This window comes from Drosophila virilis, chromosome 3, assembly GCF_030788295.1.
Source record: "Drosophila virilis strain 15010-1051.87 chromosome 3, Dvir_AGI_RSII-ME, whole genome shotgun sequence".
Classification (NCBI taxonomy): Eukaryota; Metazoa; Arthropoda; class Insecta; order Diptera; family Drosophilidae; genus Drosophila; species Drosophila virilis.
Window position 1 is genome coordinate 6,340,639 of NC_091545.1, and position 24,050 is coordinate 6,364,688.

At 39.0% G+C, this 24,050-nt stretch overlaps 1 protein-coding gene across 3 annotated transcripts in view; it reads right to left on the reverse strand.

The window, feature by feature from the left end:
• Eip63E (cyclin dependent kinase Eip63E) overlaps positions 1 to 24,050 on the reverse strand; it is a 132,851-nt gene that overhangs the window by 23,353 nt on the left and 85,448 nt on the right. For all 3 annotated transcript variants that reach the window (XM_032435015.2, XM_070207802.1, XM_002046545.4), the window contains one exon: positions 17,385 to 17,576. In XM_032435015.2, coding sequence (XP_032290906.2) covers positions 17,385 to 17,576 — 192 coding nt within the window. The remainder of the gene's footprint in view (positions 1 to 17,384; positions 17,577 to 24,050) is intronic.

Consider the following 24,050-nt stretch of genomic DNA (forward strand, 5'->3'; position numbering starts at 1 on the left):
GTTGACGGGCAGGGGGGTTGGGTGGGTGGTTGGTTTGCTAAGCTTATTCCACTTTTCCAACATTCAGTGTTTGCAATGTGCCAACAAAAACAAAACAAAAACCAAACAATTGGCGGCATCATTCATCGTGAGCCAAACATATGACAGCATATTTTATATGAAAGGCGTAGCTAAGCGTGTGAGTGTGCGTGCAATGTGTGTGTCTGTGTGTAGCCATTTAAATTGGCACAACAAAACGATACAGGAGCAGACAGCATGGAAGTTTGATGCTAATTAAAAGCGGTGTCTGCTGCCAAAATGTAGACACAGGCTTCGAGGGGTGGGCGCTGGGGGTTTGCATTAGGATCAAGTGACGCCACACAAAGTAATGGATACGCCAAAAAGTTGACGAGCGAACTGTAAGGCTTCCGGTTACATTTAATGAAATGCCAGTAATGAGCACAATATCCAACTAAATGCAACAAGAACGCGGAATGAGTGGGGTGAGCGGGTGTAAGGTGAGCTAAAGCGTGCTGCAAAGTGGCAAACAAAATGCAATTACTTACTAACGGAAAATTAGTGCTGCCATTGTGCATAAATGTTGCACACACACACACACACACACACAGAAGCACAGACTCGCGCGCACGGGGCGTATGCTTAATTTCCGACTGCGCTTTTCTAACGGTGGCCCGTCTCCGCCCCCACCGCCCACTTGCCCAAGCCTGGTGTGTCTGGGCGCGCAAATTATGCTCATCATTGTGACACAATTAGCGTGTGGGGCCAGGCCCAGCACAGAACGCATGAGGCACGCAACTTAACCCTAATGGATGGAGCATATGCCCGGCCATTGAGGGGCGACAACACTGCCAGCTGCTGGCGGCAACTCTGCAATTTTCTCATTTGTACTCTACTATGAAAATCATTTCATGCATGCAAAATTAGTTTATGTGCGCAATTTCAAAAGAAAAGCTTAGTTAGGGGGGGGGGGGGGGGGGGAAAGGCAGGTGCAGGGGGTACAGTCAAAGGCGCACGAAAAACCGCTAAAAGAATTTCACACTAAACGTTGCCCCATTATGCAACATTGTTGCGGGTGCGGCTACTACCAAAGAGCTATACAGGTGACGAGGGGAGGCGGGGTTATAAATGCTAACAGTAACGGTAACAGCAACAGGAAAGCGGAACAGTAGCTAGGCGCCGCATCCGTTAGTTTGCACAAGCATTGCGGTCGCCCTTCTTCTTGCCTTTTCCCCCATTTTTTGGGCAACTGCATTTGTCTTGTGACAAGGCCCAAGGCCCTGCCGTCAAGACTGCACAACATCTTGTGCCACATTCCGCTCGAGCGACTTCAGTTGCAACAAGAAACTTCTGCATAAGTGACGTCACAATTACGATAGAACAATGTTATAGCCGTCGACTGGAATAGTTTGTTAAGTTCTACAAACAACGTCTACTTAACTCTAGACAGGCATTTAAATTGGATATTAAAAAAAAACTTCTATTAAAGCTCTGTCTGAGTTATACTTAAATATAGACTTAAGTGCCGTTAGTACATACATGCATACATACATGCATGTACATACAAAGCAAAAACAATAAATACAACAAAAGAAAAAAATTAACATACTACTATCTAAGCATGAAAAACTGCAGAACCTACTTGAATTCTTGAGAATCGAGAAGAAGAGTACTTGGTTGGAGTTCGATTAATATTAATTTGCAGCACAGCAACAAATTAGTTAGGTCTGCATTTCGAATTAGAAAGCAATCATGCGTGCACATATATATTCATAAATAAATGTATACACTAACACACACACACACATATATATATAATACTCATATGCCTTCGTACAAAATACTTGTTTCTTTGTATATCAATTTGTACGTTTGACGAATCTTAAGTAACCTAAGTTAGTGAATGAAAATCTAATGTTACAAATAATTTATTTTATCCTTTTTCTTTTTGTACAAATGAACATTACTCTGGCCGTGGTTGATTACACTTTCGACTGCTTTTGATACAGTTACAGTTATTTGGCATTTATTTATTATCGAAATGTTCTGGCAATTGCACATGTTTTGGCCAAATATTTATCAAAATCACAAACATCAATCTATCTGGCTGCAATTTGTCCGTTCATTATTTGCTTTATAGCCCAGCGGTTATTTGTTACGGCGAATCGGAAATTGTACAATGGCCAACAAAATGAATTGATTTCTAATACGTATTGTCGAAGCCACAACACAACACGGATGTTGGGAGGCAGAGGGGGGCTAAGCAGGACAAAGGGAAGTTACTTCGCCCTTCCCAATCAGCAGAGGCAGAAGGAGCAGCAGAGGCTGGCAACGAAGCACCCGCAACCAATTCAATTGCATTGCAGATAATACCCAGTGTTGGAAAAGGCAGCAGAAATTCAATTTAGTTGCAACTGATACGATTGCCGCAGCTACTTTCATCATGCAATACAAAATAATAATAAGAAAAGAAAGAGGGCGAGGAATATTAATAAGCAATAAAATAATCCATTCGCTGTTGTTGCAGCTGCCACATCTATCCGCAATATTTTTATAAGCTGCAGCAAAAAAAAACTCTGCGTTTAAGTAATTGCAAAAAAAGAACTGTACGGGCGCCCTGTGCTGCATTTTTTAATTAACTTCAAAAGGTTTGCTCTATCAACAGAGATGCTGCGCTGCGGATGCTGTCTACTGTCTGCGGCTTGGTTATTGGCCACTGATTTGTGGCAATGGCAAATAAAGCCGCGCTGCAGCCACTCTTCTACTCCTGCAATATATCATCGACTGGGAACAGCGGGGAAAAAAAAAGACTAGGAAACACGTTGCACGCTTCCGTCAAGCGTTCGTCATAAAAGCAATCGAATGGTCAGGGCGAACGCGAATTGTTTGCCTCCCGGCAACTGGGAACGCACTTTGCACTCGCTGGGTTTCGGCTCAAAGAAACAAAAGACACGTAGACAATTTCAGGACAACGGCGGCACCAGCAATGGCAATAGAATACCGGCAAGTCCATCAATGAACACCAGGAGTGCGTGCTGGACTCGAAAGAGACATTCGCTTGATGACTGTAAATGGAGAGCGGAGCGCACAGTGGAACGAACACCACTACACCACTATGTTATAGAATAAGCTATCGGTACATCAATAACTTGATCGAATGGTTATCGATAAATTAATCGTATGCATATATCAATTTTATTTTTTTAAGGTTTTGCTTTTTGAGTTGAGCCAAGTATCGATGGTAAGGGCCTCATATATGAATGAGCTACCGGTTTGTCTGGTAACTATCTAAATTGGGGCGACTCTATATAGCCTAGTTAATTTCTTATTTGCTATCGACTGCTATCGATAACATAGTCATCGATTTAATTTTCTTAATTAAATGCTATGCAATCCAATACATTCCCAGTATTCTAATAGCTACCCAATCGCTTGTGACTGATTTATCCATTATTGAGCAGTCCATGAACTCGTGTGCCCTGTTCCGACCACATACCGCACTCAATTCATGCATGGGCTTCTTCAATGTGCAATCAGGCGCCTAAGTAGAGGGGCCAGTCCATGGTGCTTTGTTCATATGTAAACGACAATCAACTTGAAAAGCAGCCCCCAAAATCGTAATGGGAATAATTTGCAGCAATTTCATTCAAAAAGCCTCTTACACAGGCAGACGCATAGCCACACAACCGCACACACACACACACATTCACACACACATGCGGCTCGTCACGTAAATGACAATCAAAATTTGAAGTAGTCTGCGTAGGCAATGCTGCAGGAAGGAAGCGGAAGGACTGGCCTATGTCCGTGTGTCGAGCTGACCAAATCAAATGCGTGCGCCGTTGCTGTGGCACATGCCCCAAGGCTGTCAGAGTCAACACATATATCGAGCAAGGGGCCTTATCTGCAGTGGCAGGCGGCAGGCGGCAGGCGGCATGAGGCAGGCACCATGAGGCATGCGGCAAGAGCCGAGTGAATCGCAATCTCCCTATAGACCAATACAAATACACAGAGTCAACCGCAGGCTGAAGCTGCTTATAATCTAAGCACACACGTGTGTGCGTGACTCTGTGTGTGCAAATATCCTTGTAACACATTCCACACACTTACACACACACACACACACATGCACATACGCACACACGCGTTAGTTACATGGCCCAACCGTCACTTTGTCATATTATGAATCCTAATTCCGTTGGAGGCCGTGACCTGCAGGCCCAGGCTCCCTAGCTGGCATGCCATGCCACGACCACCCCATGCCCATATTGTATGAGCTTCTGATGACGTTATGGATACTTCAGCTGTCACTCAAAATATGAGAGGAGCTGCGCGTTGATTGCAAGCGACAAGGACTTAAAGACATCAGGACATTGGCACACTTAAAGCTCTGGCAAGCTTTATATTATGTCTTGCGGTTGAATTAGGAGGGGCGGGGGCGGGGGGTGTCTGTTAGGAATTTATAATGACAAGCGTGAATTTTCATACTGCGCTACTAGACAGCTTCGTCGGGGGCGTGGCACTGCCCAGGGGGCATTGTTAGCCCAGCCAGTTGCAATAAAATGCGCGTCAAATTGTCTTGTTGGCTATTAAGGAGGGGGAAGGAGGTTCTTTTACTATTAAAAAGTTTCCAACCCCCGCTAGCCAACAGAAAATAAAATTTTTTAGTAGAAAAAAAAGGACAACGAGTTGTGCGAGGGGTTGGATGTTGGGGCTGGGCGGAGGCTTTGGCTTCATAATGAGCTTAGTATGCAAAATGCGACGAATTGTCAAAAAGATTCACTTTTTTTTATTTTTATTTCGGACAGTTTTAGAGTTTTCTTCGGAACTGATGGGGCGACACTTTGGACAATGCTGCGAATTGGCTGCTGCTTCTGGCGAAAGTAACTTTAAAATTGCTGGGCGTGTGGGCGTGGCAGTTGCTTTCAACTTGTGGTTAGTTGTGTGCGGGCAAAGTTTTCAAAGAGAATTGATTACATTAGCGCGGCAGCTAAGGAACTTCGAAGCTTATTATGCTGCAGCAGCTATGAAAATTTATGTATCATGAACTGTGTTCGCACCACACAGCATAATTCATATTTATCTATCTGAGCTGAAGGCAATTTTTGCCGAAATTCACTTGACAGCACCAAAAATCAATAGCGTGGACAAATTTTGGGTTTAATAATAGGATTCTTTTTAGAGTTGTTTTTTTGAATGTTTTGATTGAGAGATTAATATACTTATACATTTTGAATGCTAAGGACTGCCAGGAATTTATATTTTTACATTTATGTTTATGTCCAAAAAGTTAAAAATATATATTTCAATCTCCGTGTGAGGGGAAAAACTGATCAAGATTGTTACTACACTCTACATTCATTCTGATCAATTCCAGCGCACAATAAAATTTAATTTATTTCATTAAATAGCTTTGCAAATCTATAAAATTAAAATTGTTTTTTCAAGAATACGAAGCACAAGTATACTTAACAATATATTTACACTTGCAGCTACTTTAATGCGTACTCTTTTCTCATATAGCATGGAATAAGTCATATAGGATTACACCGAATACCCAACTGTATATAGAACACTCTTTTACAATTCCAATTTTTTTCCTGTACTTCAAAAAAAGTTCTTTTGACGCTCACCTTTCCACTGTTTCCCTAGCCAATTAGCCAAGTTTTAACATCGATGTCATTGCAAATACACGAACTCTGCCGCTTTTGTGATCTGCTCTAACCAAAAAAAGAAGCCCTTATGCAAATGCTGCGCGACAGCCGTAAAAACGCTCAAAAATAAAAAAAATAGAAAGGAAGAAAAATAAACCGCAAATTTTCCATGTCATTGCATAGGTTGCTTCATTAGCCAACCGAAAAAGAAAACGAACAGCCAAAAATGTCTCACGCGAGATGACATCAAACAAAAATCTGCACAAAAGCAAAGCAAGTCCCAGCAAAAACACTTCCCCAACTAAAACATTAAAAATGCTTCCCCCAAAACAATAACAAAAAAAACCGTAAAACAAGAAACACACACAATTCAAACCGGAAAAGCGCAAATACGGAAAACACGGAAAAAGGCGACATGTTTTTGCTTCGTTAATAAACTGCAACGAATTTGACAGCGGGTTCGCGTTGCGGCTGCAAACCGCAAGGAAGGGCTGTCTAACCGCAAGGCGACAGGACTTCTTTAGCTGGAAACGCCCGCCTAATGGTCGGAAGATACAAGAAAAGCCAACATAACTGTCAAAGGGTTTCTCGCCCAGCTACGCAAATGCCGTCCTCCACAAAAGAATCCTTCCCAAACAATGCTGAAGTAAAAAAACGGGAAAACAAAAAAAAAAAATCACTTAAAGTATTTTGCCAATAAATTTAAATCACAGACAGGCGACTGGGGAGCAGCAAAGCGCTGCGAAAACAATAGACAAACGGGTCCTGACACGAGGGGTACTCAGGAAGCGCCCTGCGCGTAGGCAGGCAAAAAAATGTAAAGCAAACAATGCGCTGAGGCTGGAAGTCAGAAAAAGGCAATAAAGGAACAAAGCGCCGAACAAAGAATACCCTTTGTGGGCATATGAATTATGATAAGCTGGCCCATGTTTAAGAAAAACATAAAAACTTGTTGGATTATTAAGTGCCAATTTTGAGCTTAAGAAGAAAATCCTTTCTACTAGATTTTCTTTTTTTTTTTTTATAAATTAAAGAAGCTATACGCTAATTGGTGTTAGGGACATATTATTCTGAGCTTTTTTCTGCAACTTTTTAAGGTTTTCACAATTTATTGCCAAGTTGTTCAGTTAAGCTAATGACTACAGGCTTTATAGCGCATAAACAGAGACAGGCTAAGATTAACTTATCTACCATATATTAAATCATATACTATTTACTTAGCGTTACATAAATGAGTACTAAGCCTTTTCTTTAGAATGACTTTAAACAGAATGGATTTCACAGTAAATGTCAGAATCACAATACCTTTTTGTAAGCGTATTAAGAGGAGTAAAAATAAACAGAAGCTGAAGGACAAGCAACGGCGCATCAGAAGCGAAATAAAGCGCTAAAAGGATTTAGTCGCGCGTGCATAAACCAAGAGGTGGGGTGAGGGGATTGTGCGGTAGGGTTAGGAATTGGGAAATAACTGAGGCAGCTCACGAACTTGCTGGGGGCGTGGGAGGTAAGGATGACAGGAAATGGAGTCGCAGGAAGTGGCATTTTAATGCGAGTTGCAACCAATTGATGCATGTGGCAAACACCACAATATTGCCACACACACACACACACAAGAACTCACAGCATGATAATTAAATAGTCGTAATTTTCTGTGTTGCGCATAATTGTTAAACATGATTTACAATTTTGTGGCAACCGGAAGTGCCTCAGCTGTGGGAGTAAAAGCCGTTTGTCAAATGTTTCGCTTGCTTTTATGCGAATTTGGCAAATATGTTTTTGTACGCAATTTACAACAATTTTTTTTTCTTTTACAGCGCACAACTTTTGTAATGTGCCAACAAATGGCAAACGACTTGGGGCAGGAGCAGAGCGAATTTTAAAGGTCTCTTTTTTTCTGGCATCGCATAATTTGCGCATATAAACCATAATCTTTGTTTAGGGGCAAAGTCTTTGAGAATAAATTGCGCATATCCAGGGAAATGCCTCAACGCCAGGCGCCGCCCCAAACACAGTTTTAATGGCAAACAACAACGTTGTCGAGTTGAAGATAACTTATAAATCATGTAATCAGAACAACGGCAACAAAAACAGCAAGGGGAACAACGAACCCAGCAGCATGAAAAACTGAAATTGCTTTTGGCTGAAACAGCTAGGCAAGTCGGGAAGATTGGTAGGGGTGTAGGGTGCGGGAAATGGTCTAGTTGAGTGGGTGAATGTGCTTTCAAAGTGTGTAATTTATTGTGCGTTACATAACTTTATGATAAGAGAGAACTGCTTTTGAGGGGTAGATTGAGAAAGTTTATTGATCACAGAATAAAACGAATTGAATTGAAGAGTTGTAGGGAGCAAAAAATAAACTATTAATCATATGTGAATGGAAGAGAAAGTCAGCAAATACATGTTAAATTACATTAGGCAACTGTAAAGGCTTTAAGGTACATTATGATTGAGCGAAAACATAGCTGAATTAAATTTAAATTCTATTTGAATCATAAAATAGACAAAAGTCTTAAAAGAACAACATTTTTTTCATATACATATATTATAATAACAAATAAATCAACTTAATCCTGAGCATTAAAGTTATGCCAAAAACTCTACTAAGGGTAACTACAAATAGTAAAAAAACAGCTTTTCCCACTTTGACTTGACACGCAACAGGACTTTATTTGCATGCAGCAAAAGTTTCCAGCCACAAGAACCTTTTACACTTTCGTTTCGGGCCAAAGTCGCAGTCAAAACAGGTGAAGCGGGTAATCCTTGCAGTGCACCTCGCAAATGCAATAAGCAAACACGCCACCTGGCGTCGCGTAAGGGCAACGAGAACAAGAAGAAGATAACAACAGGAGAGAAGCCAGGCGAAAAGGCAAACCGAATAATTAATACTCTTTTTGTTAGATTAGTCAAGTATTAAATACAAATATCAACGCTTTCCAAACAAAAACCTCATTTGCCATCGACTTTCTTCATAGAAAGTTATATAAACCGATACTAATTAGATTTTCATACAAAAGCCCAACTGGAATACAGGAATTCGATCTAAGCAATTGCGATATATTGTCTGTCTATATCAGACAGATAGCTTAAAGAGAGACGTGTAGACTACATCGACTCGACTCTTAATCGGGAATAGAAATTTCATAATTTGTTACACACTTCATGACAAGTTGATAACATCCTCTATAAGAGTATACCAAGAGTGATATAGAGGTGCATATATAACTTGGGGCGCCTGTCAAGACCTTGGCAATGCATACAGCTCACGTGCAGCTGGCGGCTGTGGCAGTGGATTGGGTTGAGGTGGGATGGCATGGGGTGGTATGGGTTGGTCCAAGTGGCAAATGCTCCACTGGCAAAGAGAGACAATGGGTTTCAAAAGCGAGCGCACAGATAGCTACTCTATGGGGCATGCACAGTTTCCATTTAACTATGAATAATTCTCATTGTTGTAGTTGTTGTTGTTGCTGTTGCTGTGGGGATCTGCTGCTGTTGCTGTTGCTGTTGTGCATTTGCTTGTTAATATTTTCATTTCCGTTGCTTTATGAGCCGATTCCGTAATGCCTAGACGGAGGCAGGCAGGCTGGCAGAGAGACAAAGGAGTGGAGGCTGGCAAACGAGTTGGAGATAAAGAAAGAGATGGCCTGCGAGAGTTGAGTGCCCCGCTTTACAAGGACAATAACAAGAGCAACAGCTTCAAGTACAAGCAACAGCAACAATAACACCAACAATAACAAATGAGTCCTTTTGCTGCTGCTGCTTTTGCTGCTCATCATCATCATCATGTGCCTTATCGGTAATGTCAACCAGTCTTCAAGTCTACAAGTAGAAGTGCGAGGGAGTCGGGTCTTGAGACGGTCTGGGCCATGGCTACATTTCGCCATTGTTTGCATAAAATTGCAATTTACAATTATGACAATAAAATGAAAGGGCAAGGCAGAGAGGGTGGTCTTTATGGGTAGAATATGCATTGGCATTCAAGCGTATTAACAAGCACGAAACGATATGATAAGCAATTTAAGCACGCGTTTAAATGACAAAATTACAGATAAAATATGTATATATAATTAAGTTTTGCACGTTAGGTTACTATAAAAAAATATATTTCAATTTATTATTTTCACTTAACGGCTACTTTTGTTGAGTACATTCAGATTTGCTTCCCGAATATGAACTGATTTATCTAACTGTTGCGGTCGCTTAGCAAACTTCGCTTTGAGAGAGTTTGAGTCAAAATTGAGTGAAGTTTGAGCTGCGTCAGCAATTATGCGTGGGATAGTACTCTGATGGGAACATTGACAGTGGCGTGATATTTAGGGTGAATTGTTTATGTCTACCAAAGGGGGACAGTTTGATCTTGACCAATGTCGATGTTATCACCAGGCTCTTTGTTTACAATATTAGAAATGTTTATAATTGTGCTTATGCTTATGTGCTAAGTTATGTTAAAGGGTGGGTGCGACTATGGATATGTCACTCCCCCAACCATTAGAAAAGTGCCTGTCCTCAGGTGTTTAAGTTTGGATATAGTGTAACATTTTCTTCTTTTAGAATTGGTATATCTCCTATTATTGTAGGTGTTTCTTCTACTTTGGGTTTTTTATATTTTATAATTAATTTCTTAGGTATGCTTTTGAACTTATATGTCAAATACAGTGTTAAACTTATTAATATGATTACAAATATGGTTATTGTAATTATCTGGAATACATTGTTAAATTTTGTATGTGCATTTATAATTTGTTTCGTTTGTACAAACGAAAGTGGTTCTAATTTTATAACATCATTGCTTACGTAAATGCTTTGAGTATAATCTAACATATTGTTTGAAATTGAAATTTCATTAATTTGCAATGAACAATTAAAGATTTTTATTATATTGTTTCCTTCTATTGTTATTTCGTTATTTATACAATTATGGTTTAATATAGTTTTTGGTAAATTCCAAGTTAAAATTATATTTGGTTCTATGTAGTTGATTTGAAAATTTTGCAAAATTTTAGTATAACTACATTCTGATGTTATTTGGTTTAAAATTCCTGTTAAACATTCATTATTAATTAATTTTTTTGTTTCTCTGCTATACACTTTTTTATCTTGGGTAAAATATTTTTCATGAGCTATTTCTGTCAAAATATTATTATTTTCATCCGGGTATGGAATTATTTCGAATACCGGGCTTTTTATTATTTCTCGAGGAATATGGGATATTATCAGTATTTCGTTTGTATCTGATTTAAACCAAGTGGAAGTTTTTGTATTCAACAATTTCTCAGAATTAACATGCAACAAATAGTCATGTTTTAGTAATTTTGGGTTAAAAATTCCTAATCTTGTGAGCTGCATTCCCATCTCAATGTCTTCTATATATTCTGTAAAGTGTTGTAAGTTAAATATAAGGATATCTAATTTCTTTCCTTTTTGTTTCTCTTGATCTAGTTCGTTCATGATTTCTATTCCTTTGTTTATAGCTTCTATTATGTAATTTAATTCGTTAACCTGAACGCTGTTTTCTGCTAAGTTGCTTATTTTTTGTTCAATTTCTGCTTTGTCTTCTTGATTTAATGTTCCAAATAAGTATTTATATGCTGTTCCTACTATGTTAACTAAACCTCTTTTGCTACGTTTGGCTATTTTTAAGCCGTTTATTTCTCTGTTTAATTTCTCTACTAGGTATTCGATTTGTATAAGGTTATTGAATTCTTTACTTTGTTCAATTAAATTGTTAAAAGTTTCTTCGGTTTTTGTTATATTAACCGTTAAACAGTGGAATTCGTAATCTGTCGGAATGTCTATGGTTCCTGTTTTAAATATAAGATATCCGTTATGGGCTTTGATAGGATTAATTTCAATACTCTGTGCATTTATATGGTTTACAGTTATTGATAGTAATATTATAATAATTAATTTAAGCTGGTGCTTGTATGTTTTGATCGCTGTCTGTTGTTGACCTGTAATTGTTATATTTGCTTTGATTAGTCTTCTTTTTCTTTTTGAATTTGGTTTTGTAATGTGTTATTTTCCTGCCTCTGTTAGTTTCCTCAAAATGTTTGTCGTCGATTTGTCTTAGTTCTCCTGTTTTCTTGAACGGGGTTGTCGTCTTTGATTTAACTAACGGTGAGTGTTTGTATCTAGTGTCAATTTCATAATTTGTTCGTTTTTTGTTGAGGTTATTTATTAGTTTTTCTTTATTAGCTTGAGTGTCATACTCTGGTGTACCTGCATATATGAATATGTCCGCTGGTGTTCTGTTAGTCGTTTTGTGCTTTGTTTTATGATTGTACGTGTAGAGTATAGTTTCAAATTTTGTAAGTTTATTTTCGACGTCTGAGTCGCTGTTAATGATTCTTAGTTTTTCGTTAACTGTCTTATGAAATCGTTCTACGTCGGATATACCATTTTTACTAGTGGTTATATTAATATTTACTGCTTCTGATTTTAGCCATAATTGTAAAGCTGTACACATAAAAGCTGAGTCTTTGTCTGCCTTTATTTCGATGGGTTTACCCATTTGGTTGAACACTTGTAATATAGCTCGTTTGGTTTCTAGCCAGTCTCTACTTTTTATTTCTATTAATGATGCAAATTTTGAATAGATATCAATGCAAGATAAAAATTGTTTATCTCCTACTATGTAAAAATCCATTACATATTTTTCTCGGATATTAGCGATTTCCGGAGTTATTTCGAAAGTTAATTTTGTATCTCTGTGTTCTGTTTTTGCGATGTTGCAAATCTCACATTCATTTATTAGATTTTGAATTAAATTTTGATAATCTGGGAAATAGTGGGTTTCTTTGAACCAATTGATAGTTTTTTCAATTCCTGGGTGTAATAATTCTTTGTGCTTTTTTAATATTAATTCTTTGAATTCTGCGTATGTTTGAAGGTCTATTAATTTTGTACTAGTTTTCATTGCCTTTGTTGAATTATTCGGACTTATTATTTCTAAGTAGGCTTCTTGAAAAATTGGAAAATCTGCTTCGTTGTGGAAGTATAGCACACTTTTCTTTGTGCATAAGTATTCTTTTATTAATTCTTTGGCATGCGTATTAGTCATGTCTTTGTACGTAATTTTTATGTTGGTTTTGTGAAAGTAATTCGTAACTTTTGTTTCGTTCTCGGTTCCTTTTTCAAATTCTATTTGTCGATTATAATAATTAAGTGGTCTTTCTGTGATTTGTAAATGGTTACTGTTGTCTTCTTGAGCACTATGTATTGTTGCTCTTGTGCTAATTGTATCTTCGCCTAAGAAGTTTTCGTTTAATTGAATTCTGGACAGAGCATCTGCCACATAATTTTCTTTTCCTGGGACGTATTTAATTTGGAAATCAAACTCATTTAGCTTGATCTTCCACCTTTGTAATTTCATGTTAGGTTCTTTCATATTATTTAACCAGACGAGTGGTCTGTGATCACTAAGGATTTGAAATTGTCGACCAAAGAGATAGGACCTAAAGTATTTAGTGGCCCAAACGATTGCTAATAATTCTTTTTCAATCGTTGAATAATTTAACTCATGCTCGTTGAGAGTTCTACTTGCATAGCATATAGGCTTATGCTCTTGCGAAAGGACGGCCCCTATTGCCATATTACTCGCGTCTGTAGTTAATGAAAATGGTTTTTCGAAGTTAGGGTATATTAAAATTGGGTCGGATGTTATGAGTACTTTTAGCTTTTCAAACGCTAGTTCGTAGTCTCTGTCTTTTATATTGATTTTTGCTCCTTTTTTTAATTTAAGTGTTAATGGTTTTACTATATTAGCGAAATTTGGTATAAATTTCCTATAGAAACCACATAATCCTAGAAATGATTTAATTTCTTTTGGGGTTTTTGGAATTGGGAATTTGACAATTGCTTGTATCTTGTTGGGATTTGGTTTTATACCCTCAGTTGTGATTATGTGACCGAGAAATTCAGTTTCTTTTCTCATAAACTCGCATTTATCCAACTGTAGTTTTAAGTTAGCTTCTCTAAGCTTCTTAAATACCTTTTGTAGCGACAAAATGTGTTCCTCCAATGAAGTGGAAAAAATAATAATGTCGTCTAAGTAGACCAGACAATCCTTAAAAATTAAATCTTCTAAGAGATTGTTCATACAACGTTGGAACGTTGCAGGTGCATTCTTAAGACCGAATGGCATGCGAGTGTACTCGTAATGGCCATGTTTAGTCGAAAATGCGGTCTTGGGTATTGAACCAGGATCCATTTGGATTTGGTGGAAGCCTTTGGCTAGATCAATGGTTGTGAAATATTGACATTTTCCAAGTTTGTCTAATATTTCATCCATGATCGGGATAGGGTATTTATCATTAATAGTTAGTTCATTGAGATTGCGGTAATCTATGACTAACCGGAACTTTTGCTTTCCAGATGCATCGTTTTTCTTTGGAACGATTATTACTGGTGAGCAGTAAGGGGATTTGGATTTACGTATGATATTTTGTTTTATCATATCGCTTATTTGTTTATTTACTTCCTCATCGTATATTTGAGGATATTTGTATGGACGCTTGTAAATTGGGTCCTCATGTTTTGTTAGAATTTTGTGTTTAATTGTACTAGTGAAAGTCAAATTGTCACCTTCATGGTACTGGATATCACGAAATTCATGTAAAACTTTTTTTATTTTTTCTTTTTCTTCTGAGTTTAGGTGCTCTAGCCTAAACTCATTGTTTTCTATTAATTCATTATTAATAGCGAAGTTAAATGGTCTGTCCTCTGTTGAGGGTGGATCAAGGCACTCTTGTGCGGTCATGTCCTCTTCGACCTCTTCGTCGTTATATCTAAAACAAAAGTTAAATTCTCCTAAGGTTACGGATCCTTGTGCATAGTCTATTTTTGCTTGACATGCCTCAAGGTATTCTCTCCCAATCAGAACATCATAATGCTCTGAGAAGTCGTGAATATAGAATTTTTGTTTGCTCGGACAAATTTTGCTTGCTCCTAATCGTATACTTTGTTTTAATTCAATAACACCATTTATGGTGTGAACCTTTAATGTTTCGTTGTAAACTGGAAAATTTAAGCGGTTAGTTTTCATTAGATTAATGGTTGAACCTGTGTCGATGACACATTTTAGAACTTCGTCATTCATAATCAATTTTATGAATGGATTTCTTCTGTTTGTTCCGAGGCTTGCTGATGAAAATTTTCGGATGTATCCATTTTCATCTGCCCACTGTTACTATCTCTTTGACGTTTAGTCGGAGGGTTTGGTGCATTCAAGCGTGAATGGGACTGATTTTGGTAGTTTAAGGGATTTTGGTATCTACCTTGACTTAATTTCTGTTGGAACTCGTGGTGAGCTTTCTGATTGTCTTCGGACTTATTATGCTGTTTATTTTGTGCGTGATAACTCTGATTCGTGTTGGAATAGCCACTTGAAATGGTGGTTGGGTTAGCATTTTGCTGATAATTTCCCATGTTCCTACGATTGTTATTTGGATTTCCCTGAACATTATTATTTTTAGGTTTTTCAGTAACGCTATTTTCATATAATCCCTCTCTTTGAGCTACTTGCTTTAGTTTTTGTGTCGACGTAATGTCGTGTCTGGCTAACATCATGAAAAGCCTATCTGGTAATTTTTTTGTAATAACATCTTTGATTGTGTTATTCATAGCATTTGTATAAAGGGTTGTATTGCTAGGTATATTTTCTAGTGCTAACTTATTTAAAATAACAAAAGATTTATTCTCGAGCTCCTCGATGAACTTACGGACGTTTCCTTGGTAATTCGTGTTGTATAAGCGTCGAAGGAGTTCTTCAAATGGTGTCTGCACTTTGTATTCTTCAATCAATGCGTTTCTCAGCTCCTGCCAAGTGTTGGCTGCTGTCCTTTGTGATATTCTCTGAGCATCTCCTGTGACTTGCAATTCGATGGCTCCGTATAAGATGCTATGTTGTCTAACATCTCGGGTTGGATACAGGTGTAGGATGTAATCTATCCTTTTAATGAAGGCGTTTAGTTGATCCGTTGATCCGTCAAAGCTTGGCACCTGTCTAAGTTGTGAAAGGGCCTGGTTGAGGTGTTGTTCTGATAATTCCATTGTCATCTTGGTGTAATACACTTTTTTTGAATAGTTTTGAGTTTGTAGGTTTGAACTTTATTGTTCTTTGATTTTGCACTTTTATTTTAAGTTAAAGTTTGTGATGGATTATTGTGTAAATGTTTTTTTTTTTTTTGTGTGTGTGTCTTAAAAAGACTCAGTAATAACGTATTGCAGGGATCAAACGATATGCAAAGCCAGTCGTTATTAACTGTAGTAGCTTTATTGCCCAAAGGGTCAATATTATTAAGCTACTAATGACCCGAAGGTTCTTGTGCGGATACGTATTCGAGAAAATTTTTATTACACTCCGACAACACTTTCGGTCGCGATTGTGCGTTAGATCTGGGAATTAATTATCCTTTAGCGATCTTTAATTTTTCCCGACGTATCCTACCGGCTGCGCCAATTAAGTTTTGCACGTTAGGTTACTATAAAAAAATATATTTCAATTTATTATTTTCACTTAACGGCTACTTTTGTTGAGTACATTCAGATTTGCTTCCCGAATATGAACTGATTTATCTAACTGTTGCGGTCGCTTAGCAAACTTCGCTTTGAGAGAGTTTGAGTCAAAATTGAGTGAAGTTTGAGCTGCGTCAGCAATTATGCGTGGGATAGTACTCTGATGGGAACATTGACAGTGGCGTGATATTTAGGGTGAATTGTTTATGTCTACCAAAGGGGGACAGTTTGATCTTGACCAATGTCGATGTTATCACCAGGCTCTTTGTTTACAATATTAGAAATGTTTATAATTGTGCTTATGCTTATGTGCTAAGTTATGTTAAAGGGTGGGTGCGACTATGGATATGTCACTATATATATATATAAAAAAAAAAAAAAAAAAAAAACAGGAAAAATAAAGCAAAAACAGAAACAGAAACGTTGTGAAACGTTGCTAAATGAGTCAAAAATTTGATAAATGACACAGAAGAAAAAATTAAGCAGCTGCAGAAGCAACGCAGCAATAAATTGAGCGCGTGAAATGTCGACGAGCCGGGTTTATCTATGCCACTGGGGAAATGGCCAGGCCATAATTAGAGACGCGGCTCTGTTCGGCTGGGGCCGATATTAGTTAGAGCGCGGAGGCATAAATTACGCCAGTCAGTGGGGAGCAAAGCGCTCAAAATACTCGTATCATTAAATTAGTTCTTGGGGGTGTGTGTGTGTGTGTGAGGTTGAGGGGGAGGATGGGGAGGAGTGGAGGCTGTTGCTTAAATGAGAGATTATTGCGAAAGCGAGGCAATAAATTGCGTAAATCTTTATGAATGAGTTTGCTTAAAGTTGAGCGCTCAAAAAGATTTCCAGCAAATCGTTTTCGCCAGCAATTCGCCAAAATTCAAAGTGACAGCCAGCAAAAATGCAACATTCTTTTTCGTGGCAAGCAATAAATCTGTTAGAAGCAGTTAGTCCAGACAGTTGCGATTTGTTTTAATAATTAAATATTAAGCATGTATATAAGATCATGTTTTGTATTATTATTAAAGTTAACTGGATCTTTCATGAAATGTAAGAAAGGCAATTTAAGGAATATCCTGTGAAAGCAGTTAAATGTTTATATGTTTAATACATTTGTACTTTTAATTTGTTAATATTTCTCAGCTCAGTTGAGCCCTTAACTTTACTTTACGTAACTGTCTTAATTGTATTATTTATCAATAAATTTGTTCATCATGAACTTACCGCCATATCTGCAATTTGTTTTGTCAGCGGGTATATTGCCATTTGGTTCCAGTCGATCCAGATACTCTTCCGAATTGTAACCATTGAATGGAACTTTATTACCGTGATTATGATGGGCGCCACCGCCGCGATGATGATTATGATGATGGTGATGATGATGTGTGGAATCGTCACCATCCTCGCGGGAAATAGCTGCAATCGCAATAAAAATAATATAAAACACAAATTTAATAAACATTATAAATTCTCGATTACCAATCGCCTTATGACTTTAAGCTAATTGGCTTTTATGTAAAATCAATTTTCGTAGAAGCACTTAAAACTTGCCCCCAATCAAATTATGATTTTCATATGAACACACTCAATACTAAAGTGGAAATTCCCTGAAGCACACTTGGCCACATTTCACTTTTGAGAGCTTGGACAAATTCTGGTGCGGAAGTGTGAGCTGGCAGAATGATGGGTCGGTTAGTTGACTGTGGCATGAGTTTGGTTTCAGGCCAATCAACGCCTTTGTGTGTGTTTCGAGGCCAAGAATTCTGGTCCAGGCCATCCTCTGCGGGCAGCGGTCGGGTGCTGGGGTTGCGTTCGCAAGTCAATTGACGGCGGTTCTTGTGGGTCCGGGCTTTGACTGCTAATGGCTTCATTTGGACACCTTGAGGCTGTGCCGCGCCAAACTTAATGTCAATTTTAAAATTATTTTACAAAATATCAGCCTAAATGGCTTAAATTCCCAAAAGGGTAACACGCAGCTGGGCCCCCCGTCAAAAGTCATAGTCACAGCTCGTGAACGGACGCCACATTTGGGGCTCAATTTGAAATGTGTCGAATATGCAAATGAGTTGAGCGGAAAAAATGTAGCTAAGCTTTTATACAAATTTGTATGGAACTAACGCGGGCGCGCCTTCTAATTTCCAAGCCGGAAATACAAAAGGCACGAATTGCGCCACAGAGCCAGGGACAGCGAGAAAAAAAAACGAGTTGGCCACGTTACCTGCGCACAAAAAACCCGTAACAGAGCAACAGCCAACGGAAATTGGCTGGGTATTAGCTTACAGAAGGCAAACATATACATACGCGCCGGGGCTCACAACGCTTTGGGCCCGCCTGGAGTTTTGCTCTGTCTCTCGCTTGTAAAGGGTATCACACTTTTATCATGGAGTATGTGACACACAGAAGTACACAGAACAAAGGGGTATTTCTGATCAGCATCGACAGTCAACTCTTTTTACTCGTTCATATACAAACTGGGAACTATGCATAGATTCGTCCTCTTGTTGCAGACACTACATTAGGGTATTAATTCTGCTGCTTGCCGAAGAAAGTCCTGCGTTTTTTTTTTTTTTTTGCCAGAACGAGTTAGCTTTTTGAGCCTGCAATTTGCTAACGATATGCATACAAGTGGATGGCCGGAAGGGTAGCAGAGACAGCAGCTCGGAGAGGGCTCTTACATGTGTGCTATATGCAAATGGCAAGCGCCGAAAGGATTACACGTTTAGTGTTTCGGCTTCCAAAATGGAGGCAGTCAATAAACTGTGATCACGAGTGGCAGGCAGTGTGGAGGTGAGGCAGTTGAGCAGCAGTTGCTGTCTCTTATGAATTATGGCAAGGACGTTGGGTGGGGTGGCACTATGGGTTTGTACATATACATGTTTAATTAATAGCCATAAGGACTTTAGTCAGGGACGGAGCGGAAGCAACCCCCAACGCACACAGACACACGCCCACGCCCACACACAGATGATGTCAGCACAACATTTGCAGATTGAAGCCAAAACACAAATCACAAAATTACCGCAAATTGTCGCTACAAATAAGCAATTTATTTGCTTATATAACTCATGTAGACACACACACACACACACACACACACACTCACTCGCAGACATGTGTGTGTGCACATCTATTGAGACCACAGAAATGCAATTCCCCTAAATGTGGCACTGCTGGCTTCAACTCCGGCTACAGCGATTTGATTTTTGGGGTTGCCTCGCACGAAAATCTCATAAACTTGTGCAAAAACACGCAGCCAACCCATTGGAGGGGAGCCGGGGCCGTGCCGGGTTGCGGTAGGAGGCTGTAAGAGATTTTGGGTGGCTGCAAATGTAATCAATAAAATATGTTCAACATAAACTACTCGCATGGTTGGAGTAGAAAAAAAGCAGCAGCAGACTCTGGGTTAATGGCATCAGACATCAGCTCATGCTCGTAATGTTCTTATGCAAGAGTCAATTCACAAAACTGCGACGAAAAATTACATAAATGTAGTGCTTGCAAAACTGTAGCATACTTTTGTGGGCAGAAGTTTTTAATGAAATTATGAGCTACAAAAGCGTGAGGCTCGCTCGTCGTGGACTGTGAAGACTTTGTGGTTGCTACGTGCTCAAATCTTGAGCCCTGGGCTGACAGTTTGATGATACTTTAGCAAAATGAGTTAAGATTTTCGGTATTTTACTCAAGAAAATAAAGTTAGTATCGCCTTTTAACTTAAAAAACAAGAAATTGGCGATATCGGTAAAGTTATGAATTGACATATTATTTTTAATATTTTATATACAGTCAATACATTAAATAATAAGGCGAGGGGATTTTCTTAGCTATTGCCTTCAATCTTCTCCGTGAGAGTTATTAAAAAGGTTATTTTGGCTGAAATACAGCAGCTGCCGAAAATAATCTTAATATGAGCAAAGATAAAAAATATTTGCAGCCAACATATATTTAAGTCCACTTAAAAACAAAGCCAAGCGAATGCTTAACTGAATTTGAGGGCTTTAAATTTGTTGCCTGCTTTTGTGCACCGGCAAATTTAGCTTAGGCAAGCCTTAATTTTTAAAGTTCCGGCCCCTTGACTGATTTATTTTGCTGACGAATGAGTGACAGTTGGAGAGAATAGCAGCAGCAAAGCCAATTGAACAAAGCTCGCAAATTGGGTGCAGACAATGGCAGTTGGGAACACGCTCCGAACAATGACAAACAACCGACAGTAAAAGCAAAATTAAATCAAAGCAAAACCGCACAAAGGCAAAAACAAAAAAAAAAAAACAAATAAAAAAAAAGTATAGAAAGAAAAATCGGCAAATAGAAAACACAAAATGGGAAAATCAAACGAGCAAATGCAATCTACGTAACTGGGCAGTAACTGGACAGTCCGCTTCCGAAGAGCTTCGGAGGCAGCCAGTCGGCAGTTTTAATGCGCTTTAGTCGCCGGCTAAAGCTTTTATTGTTCGCATTTCGGTTCGGGATTCCCTTGGACTTAACGGGTAGTTAACGCAAAGACGACAAAATGTGAGAGTTGAGAGCAATTGAGTGTTGAGCGCATATAAGCCAACAGCATTTACATAGATAATGCACAAATGTGCCATAAAAGTGAGTAAACAAGCAGATTCTGATGATATAGTTGGCATTGGCGAGCGTGGAGTACTTATGTGATTAGTTTATCGAATGTGGATTTGAATTGAAGAGGTGCGATTAAAGAGTCTGATATGGTATTAGAGTATAGTGTGCTGCGGGCATAAGCCTTTGCGCTCTCACTTTCACGCTCTTGAGTGCATACAAATTATTAATTCTTTGTATTAGATTCGTAAATATATTACTGGCTTTGTTCTCTTGCCCTTACACTCATAAGATTTAATTTTAATTTTCTTCTTTTTCGCTCTTGATTCTTTTATGTTCTCTATTCGTAAACGTTTTACCCGCTCTGCTTTGCAAGTTCGAAGCAAGCATAAGCTCGTGGTTTTTTATCTTTACGCTCTTGAGAGCTTACAATAGATAATTCTACTTTGTGCGCTATTCGCAAATGTTTTATTGGCACTGCTTTGAAAGCAAAAGCGTATAAGCGTCATAATATTATATTATACGTACGAAGGACATCATACTATCTCTCATTTCGTTTAAATACTCATTCTTAAAGCTTTATACATGTTTTCAAATTTTATATAAAAAATAACCTTGCCAAGTCAGCGCTTGTTTCCAATGAAAACCAAATGACCAAATTAAAGTTTTCGCCCCTTCAGCATTCGGTACTTAGTATCTAATCCTAGATAAGAGCTCAGAAGGCGCACATGGCCACAGTAAACGGACGTGTTTCTCTCTCAACTGTAACTAAAAAAGACAATGGCAAAATCAGCTCATCCGCTGAACCCGCAGGCGGTCCGTCGAAATTGTCAATAGTCTGATTCGGGACGAGCTGGCGAACCGCTGTCCAGACAAAGCAATTCAATCCCAACTGCGGATCACTGCAGGGCAAAGCTGATGATGATGTGAGCGACACTTGAAATGCTGACAAATAAGTCGCATTAACGAACAGTTGACCAGAACAGAACCGAAATGCGAACAAAGCAAATGCAGTTTGCCAGAGGGGAGTGCAGGCAACGCAGAGACACCAAAAATTAAATGTTAAAACTCATTTGTTGCCGCTGCCGATGTCATGTGGTTGGCATTGTGACGAAAGACAAGGCGATTGCCATGCAATTAAGGCATGCAATTTAATCAATTTATCAATTAAGCAACCGACAAGGACTTTTGATGAAAACAACAGCCAGCCAGCCAGACAGACAGACACTCGCTGAATTTATTTTTATACATTTTCCAGCACTACATCAACTCCACTCCACTCTGACTCCGACTACAACTCGAATCATGATTCGCTGGCTTTTAAAGCCAATTTCATTAGCATTTCAAAGTGGTTGCTTGGCTGGTTGCCTTGCCGGCCAGCGTCGGGAGTCAATAATGTTGTTAATTGGCAGCTGAGGTGTGGGCTGTAAGTGGGAGGGCGTACTTTTAATAGGGGCGTGGCTGCTGGCTGGTCGCGTTGTAAATACGTGTACAACAATATTGCGCCCGGCGGCAATTAACATTTGTAAATATGCATAATTGTTGAGAGAAAAATGTGCAGACAGAACAGGAAAAAACAAAAAACAAGAGCGAACAACACGCCGAAGCTTAAGTACCCTTTATATAAAGATATAACATATTTATATATTAGCATATGTATGAATTTGCTCTTAGTCAAAGTATGTCGTATTTTATATAACCAGAATCAGCGGCAAGAATCAAAGTCTTCGCCAAACTTGCTTTTAGTACTCATGAACATATAAAAATATCTCCCTCAATGCGTTACACCCTTCATGCCAAAATTCAAATACCCTATGTAACGATAACAAAAAAATACAAATGTATATAAAAAAAGCTGATGAACGAGCTGCAGGCAACGTATAATGAACCATTGAGAGAAGGGGGGAGAGTCAGCAAGGGGAGTGTGAGGCGTGTCAATGTATTCAATTGAATCAGTGGTTCAGACAGTGTTTTAACATGGCCGCTTAATTGTTGTTAACCATTTGCATAATTGCAAAGAAAACTGATTACAAAATATAAAGTGAGAAAGGCTTTCAATAGTGTAAGAAATGTTTCAAATTGTGAGTCTCGTCTCCATAAAGATTTGAGAATGTCCGCAGTCACACTCAAACTGTAGCAAGCAGTCGCAGGAGCTGGCAAACTGTATCCAGTTGCCGCTCAACTGTAATTGCTGTCAAACTTTTATAAGCTGCCGCATCGCATGTTAATTTTGCATGTTTGCGCATAGTTTTAAGAACTCCTGAAGTTTTCAGGGCGAACTGACAACAAGTTTTTAATTTAATTAATAGACGCCAGTGAATAGCAAAACCGGAGACAGCAGCAAAAGCATTGAATTACACAAAGTTCGGGGCGGGGCGAGTGTGGGCGGCGGGGCGCCAAAAGAAAATGAGCTGCACAAAGGTGTGTGTGTGTGTGTGTGTGTGTGTGTGTGTGCGAGTGAGTGAGTGTATATGCATGTGTATGTGTGTCTGTCTGCAATGGCTTCGTGGAAATTATGATTAATTAAAAATAAATTCTGGCTGTGCGGCATATTTGTATTGTCTTTCAATATTTGCCAGACATTCTTCTTCATCTTCTTTAAGGATTTAAGGATAATGGTGCACATAATAGAACTGTGGAGCCACAAAGAATGCGGCACGTGGCAGCCAAGCAAATTGGTAAATTATAGTGCTTCAAATTGTTGCCTCGCCTCCCTCCTCTTCACAAAACACACAGAATGCGTCCGCAGAATGAGGCCACAACGAAGACAGAGGTTGCCTTGAGACAGGTGAGCAGGTGAACAGGTGAACGGGTGAACAGGGGGCAGGAGGCATGGTCACGTTGCCCTGTGCCACATTTTGAGCTCCAGACAATTTGAGCACATGGCATAGCTGGGCGAGACAATTAACTTAAATGACTGTAAAAGAGCTGCGACAGTTGAAATTGCTGTGGTAAGTGGTTTTTCCACAGCCAAATGTCCTTGTCACCTTGTCGCACACACACACACACACACACACACACACCTTTTTGACTGAAATTGAAAAGTACAACAATTTAGTTGCCAAATGCCACTCGGAGAGCAGGACGCGCCGCAAGCCATTCTATGATTTCTTTCTTTGCTGTTGTCGTTGTCGTTAGGTTTATTGCCCCGCCCACAATACGGGCTAAATCACTTCAAAGGCAATGCCAAGTGTAAATCAGTTGAGTCACAGCCGATTTATGCCTTTGTCAGTCAACCAACAGCCAACCAGCCAGCCAGCCAGCCCGCGGGCTAGAGCATTTTCGAGATATTCGACAACTGTAAGTCTTGGCCAAAACAAGTTAACACCACTT